This window comes from Nothoprocta perdicaria, unplaced genomic scaffold (assembly GCF_003342845.1).
Source record: "Nothoprocta perdicaria isolate Ctin4 unplaced genomic scaffold, notPer1 scaffold_9, whole genome shotgun sequence".
NCBI classification, from domain to species: domain Eukaryota; kingdom Metazoa; phylum Chordata; class Aves; order Tinamiformes; family Tinamidae; genus Nothoprocta; species Nothoprocta perdicaria.
In genome coordinates, this window is record NW_020456198.1 from 6,036,844 (window position 1) to 6,041,604 (window position 4,761).

Consider the following 4,761-nt stretch of genomic DNA (forward strand, 5'->3'; position numbering starts at 1 on the left):
GCGCCCCGGGCCCCCCCCCGGCGCCGCGGCGCCGGCGGGCGCCGTCATGAGCGAGCTCAAGGACTGCCCGCTGCAGTTCCACGACTTCAAGTCGGTGGACCACGGCAAGGTGTGCCCGCGCTACACGGCCGTGCTCGCCCGCTCCGACGACGACGGCATCGGCATCGAGGAGCTCGACACGCTGCAGCTCGAGCTCGAGACGCTGCTCTCCTCCGCCAGCCGCCGCCTCCGCGTCCTGGAGGCCGAGACGCAGGTGCCGCCGGCGCCGCCGGTGCCGGTACCGGCGCTCGGTGCCCGCGCGGAGCCCCCTCACATCAGCTTCCCCCTCTCTTGCAGATCCTCACGGACTGGCAGGACAAGAAGGGCGACCGGCGGTTCCTGAAGCTCAAGGAGCATGATGTGGGCGCCTCCGTCAAGCACGGCAAGCCCAAGAAGCAGAAGCTGGAGGGCAAAGGGGGCCATAGCACAGGGCCAGGCCCGGGGCGGCCCAAATCCAAGAACCTGCAGCCCAAGATCCAGGAATACGAGTTCCCGGACGATCCCATTGACGTGCCGCGGATCCCTAAAAACGACGCTCCGAACAGGTGCGCCCGGGGGGAGCGGAGCCGCGGGCAGGGCCGGCGCGGAGCCGGCCGCGCTCAGCGGCGCCCGCTGCGCCCGGCAGGTTCTGGGCCTCGGTGGAGCCCTACTGCGCCGACCTCACGAGCGAGGAGGTGCGCGTGCTGGAGGAGCTGCTCAAGCCGCCCGAGGACGAGGCCGAGCACTACAAGGTGAACAACCCGCTCCCGCGGCCTCTCTTCCCACCCATTTCCTAGCTTTCCTTCTCGCGGGGCGACAGGAGCGTTTCCCTGCAAAGGCAGGACTTTATCCACGCGTTCTTCCTGCTGTATCCCGGGCCTGGGCTGTGTCCATGCGGTCGCTCGAGGGATGAGGAGGGGGCGGTTGTTCTTGTCCTCGGCTGCTTGTGAGCGGGTTAGCCAGGAGACACAGCAGCCGTGGAGACGAGAACCAGGGCTTAGGGGTGTCCATGGGGCATCCGATGTGCCGAGGCTCCGCACCGGGACCGCGGGAGAGGACGGGAGAGCCCAGGCCTTGGGAAAGCGGGAGAGCAGCCCCGCGGATGGGGCTGCGGGGCCGTGGGGCGGCGCGGGGCCGTGGGGCGGCGCCGTGCGCGTGTCCCCGTGCGCCCAGCGCGGCCCTCGCCCCGGCTGCAGATCCCGCCGCTGGGCAAGCACTACTCGCAGCGCTGGGCCCAGGAGGACCTGCTGGAGGAGCAGAAGGACGGAGCGCGCGCTGCGGCCGCCGCCGACAAGAAGAAGGGCGTCCTGGGGCCCCTCACCGAGCTGGACACGAAAGGTGCCGCTGGCACGGAGGGGCCGGGGGGGCCGCGCGGCGGCCGAGCCCTGGGGCCTGGCGCTGCCGCCCGGGGGGTTCCCGCGTGTCGGGGCTGCCCGCTGAGGCCTCGGGCTGCGCGCCTGCCCTGCCGCTCCTCACCGTTTCCCTGTTCCTCGCAGACGTCGATGCCCTGCTGAAGAAGTCGGAGGCCCAGCACGAGCAGCCGGAGGACGGGTGCCCCTTCGGGCCCCTGACGCAGCGTCTGCTGCAGGCCCTGGTGGAGGTGAGCGGGCTCCGGGTGCCCTCTGGCTCCGCGGGGCCGCGGCACCTCGGAAACCGGCCGCTCCGCTTGCAGGAGAACATCATCTCCCCCGTGGAGGACTCCCCCATTCCCGAAATCACCGGCAAGGACTCGGGCGCCGACGGCGCTGGCACCTCCCCGCGCAGCCAGAACAAGCCCTTCAGGTGAGCGGCTCCCGTGGCCCCAAAGCGGCTGCCTGGACGCGCCTGCGGTTTCCGTGCGCTCTGCCAGTGCCGGGAGGGAGCCAGGAGAATCCTCTCCCTTGGGTATCCGTGGAGTCGGTTGGGCAGAAGGCGGCGCGGTGCCCGGGGAGCCCCCGCGTCCTCCCCGCGCGCAGCGCCCGCTCCCCGCGCTCCGCAGCGTGCCGCACACCAAGTCGCTGGAGGGGCGCATCAAGGAGGAGCTGGTGGCGCAGGGCTTGCTGGAGTCGGAAGAGCGCCCGGCCGAGGACTCGGAGGACGAGGTGCTGGCCGAGCTGCGCAAGAGGCAGGCGGAGCTCAAGGCGCTCAGCGCCCACAACCGCGCCAAGAAGCACGAGCTGCTGCGGTGAGCGGCGGGCGGCATGGCACGGGGCGGGGGGCCGGGGCACGGCGGCGCCGGGGCCGCGCTCACGGCGCCCTGCCGCAGGCTGGCCAAGGAGGAGCTGCACCGGCAGGAGCTGCGGCAGCGCGTGCGCATGGCCGACAACGAGGTGATGGACGCCTTCCGCAAGATCATGGCCGCGCGGCAGAAGAAGCGCACGCCCACCAAGAAGGAGAAGGACCAGGCGTGGAAGACCCTCAAGGAGCGCGAGAGCATCCTCAAGCTGCTGGACGGGTAGCGGGGAGCCGGGCGCAGCGCCGTGCCCGCGGCTCCGTCCGCCCGCCGCGGCACAGACTGTCCCGTCCCGGCGAGGCCAGGGCAGCGCAGGGAGGAGAAGCGCCCTGCGTCGCGCGCGGGGTCCCGGCACGGCCACGCTCCGCCGAGGGACCCTGCAGCCCCCCGTGGAGCCTGTCCCGGGAGGCAGGTCCCACGGGGCCCCCGCGGCAGCGAGGCGGGCGCGGGAGCGGGGCCGGCGCTGCCCGCGTGTCCCCGGGGAGCCCGGGCCGCGCTGGGAGCCGCGGCCGCTTCCCGCGGCACCGCCCGCTCCCGCTGTTATTCCGGGAGCCTGACATCAGCGGCGCGGTGAGGGGGGCCGCGTGGAGGGGCGGCACCGCGGGGCCGATCCCACGGCCACGCATCCCGCGCCGGCCCTGCCCGCGGCCGTGGGGGCGCGGGGGGGTCCCGTGGGGCCCCGGGCCGTGGAAGCGGTGGGCGGCGGGTCCGGCGGGAGCGCGGGGCGCCTGCGGCCTGTGCTGCCAATAAAGGGAGCCGCGGGAGGAGCCGGTGGTTTTCCTGGCGCCCGGCTGGAATCGGGGCCCGGGAGGGGGCGGGCGGCCCTGCGTGGGGGCCGGGGTGGGCGCAGAGACCCCCCTGCCCGGGGCACTGTGCCCAGTGCTGCTGCCTCAGCCCCACGGAGGGCCCCACGGACACGCGTGGGGGGCACGAAGGCAGCGTCTCGTGGGGGGGGCAGGGAAGGGGCCGCCAGGCCCCCCCACCCCTCGGTGCCATCATCCCCCCCCGCGCAGGGCGCGCGCGCCGCCCCACGCGAGCCCCGCGGTCCCGCGTGGCCCCGCCCCGCCCGCGGCCGCCCATTGGCCGCCCCCGCGTGACGTCAGGGCTGCCCGGCGGCGCCGCGCCGGGAGGAGCCGCCGCTGCTCGCGCGGGGCCGGGGCCGGGGCCGCCGCAGCGCGGGGGTAAGGGGGGGGGGGACGGGGAAGGGGGGGCCGGGCTGCGCCCCCACCCGCGACCGGCCCCACGGGCGGCGGCTCCGCCCCGCGCACGACGCGGCCGCCCGTGGGTGCGCGTGCGGCGGCGCCCGCCCCACCGGGACGCTGCCCCCCGGGTCCCCGTCCCGCTGCCCCCCCGCGCCCTGCCGTGACGTCCCGTGTCCCCCCGCCCCGTCACGCTGTCCCGTGTCCCCATGCGCCCTCACGCGCCGTCCCCGTGCCCTGTCACGCTGTCCCGTATCCCTGCACCCTGTCACTCCATCCCTGTGTCCCCGCTCCCCGTCACACCGTCCCCACATCCCCATGCACCCTGACGTGCCATCCCCTCGCCCTGGCGCTCCGTCCCGCGTCCCCGTGCCCTCTCGTGCCATCCCATCCCGTGTCCCCGCGCCCTGACGCCCTGTCCCGTGTCCCTGCTCCCTGATCGCCGTCCCGCGGCAGGCGGCGCGGCCGCCGGGCGCCCCGGGGGGGCACCATGCCGCTGGGGCAGCGCGCGCCCGCCTGGAAGAAGAGGACGGACGACATCGGCCGCATCTACGACTTCCGCGAGGTCCTGGGCACGTGAGTGGCACGCGGAGCCCCCGCCGGGCCCCCTGGCCGCCGCGGCCACCTTGCCGGGCCGGCCGCGAGCCCCACGCGGCGCCCTAAGGCTCTTAGGCGGGATTAGCGGGTTAATTAGAGCGCGGCTCAGGGGACAGGCCGCCCTTCACCTGCGGCCGCCACGGGCCCCCCGCCCGCCTATAAATAGCGGGTGTTTCTGCCCGTTGCCGTGGCGATGCGGCGGTGCGCGGCCCCCCGGCGCTCACCCCGCTCGGCGCCGCAGCGGCGCCTTCTCCGAGGTGGTGCTGGCCGAGGAGAGGAGCACGCGCAAGCTGGTGGCCATCAAGTGCATCGCCAAGAAGGCGCTGGAGGGCAAGGAGACCAGCATCGAGAACGAGATCGCCGTGCTGCACAAGTAGGGGCGGCCGCCACGGGGCCTTATCGGCGCCGCCGAAAATAGCCGGCGCCGTTGCCTGCGCGCTCCGGCCGCTCTCACGGCGCCGCCTCCGCCCGCAGGATCAAGCACCCCAACATCGTGGCCTTGGACGACATCTACGAGAGCGGCAGCCACCTCTACCTCATCATGCAGCTGTGAGCGGGGCCGGGGCCGGCGCGCGGCGCGCGGGCGGGCGCCGCTCACGCCCTCCGCCCCGCAGGGTGTCGGGCGGCGAGCTCTTCGACCGCATCGTGGAGAAGGGCTTCTACACGGAGCGCGACGCCAGCGCCCTGATCCGGCAGGTCCTGGACGCCGTCAAGTACCTGCACGACATGGGCATC

At 74.9% G+C, this 4,761-nt stretch overlaps 2 protein-coding genes across 2 annotated transcripts in view; both read left to right on the forward strand.

Moving 5' to 3' along the window:
* The first annotated feature begins 46 nt into the window (after positions 1–46).
* TADA3 (transcriptional adaptor 3) lies at positions 47–2,523 on the forward strand. Its single transcript, XM_026052583.1, has 8 exons — positions 47–253; positions 337–584; positions 665–770; positions 1,215–1,356; positions 1,515–1,618; positions 1,691–1,800; positions 1,997–2,182; positions 2,264–2,523. Exons 1-8 carry the CDS (start codon positions 47–49, stop codon positions 2,454–2,456), a joined length of 1,296 nt encoding a protein of 431 aa, XP_025908368.1. The 3' UTR covers positions 2,457–2,523.
* Positions 2,524–3,919: 1,396 nt separating this feature from the next.
* The window catches only part of CAMK1 (calcium/calmodulin dependent protein kinase I), a 3,871-nt gene continuing 3,029 nt past the window's right edge, over positions 3,920–4,761 (forward strand). The window contains exons 1-4 of the mRNA XM_026052622.1: positions 3,920–4,005; positions 4,268–4,399; positions 4,501–4,575; positions 4,641–4,745. Of these exons, the coding sequence (XP_025908407.1) occupies positions 3,920–4,005; positions 4,268–4,399; positions 4,501–4,575; positions 4,641–4,745 (398 nt within the window). The remainder of the gene's footprint in view (positions 4,006–4,267; positions 4,400–4,500; positions 4,576–4,640; positions 4,746–4,761) is intronic.

Bases quoted from the DNA above. Each gene is read 5' to 3' on its own strand.
- TADA3 (XM_026052583.1), top strand. From the start codon at position 47: ATGAGCGAGCTCAAGGACTGCCCGCTGCAGTTCCACGACTTCAAGTCG. The intron at 585-664 runs GTGCGCCCGGGG...TGCGCCCGGCAG, and splicing joins AAAAACGACGCTCCGAACAG to GTTCTGGGCCTCGGTGGAGC. The intron at 2,183-2,263 runs GTGAGCGGCGGG...GCCCTGCCGCAG, and splicing joins AAGAAGCACGAGCTGCTGCG to GCTGGCCAAGGAGGAGCTGC.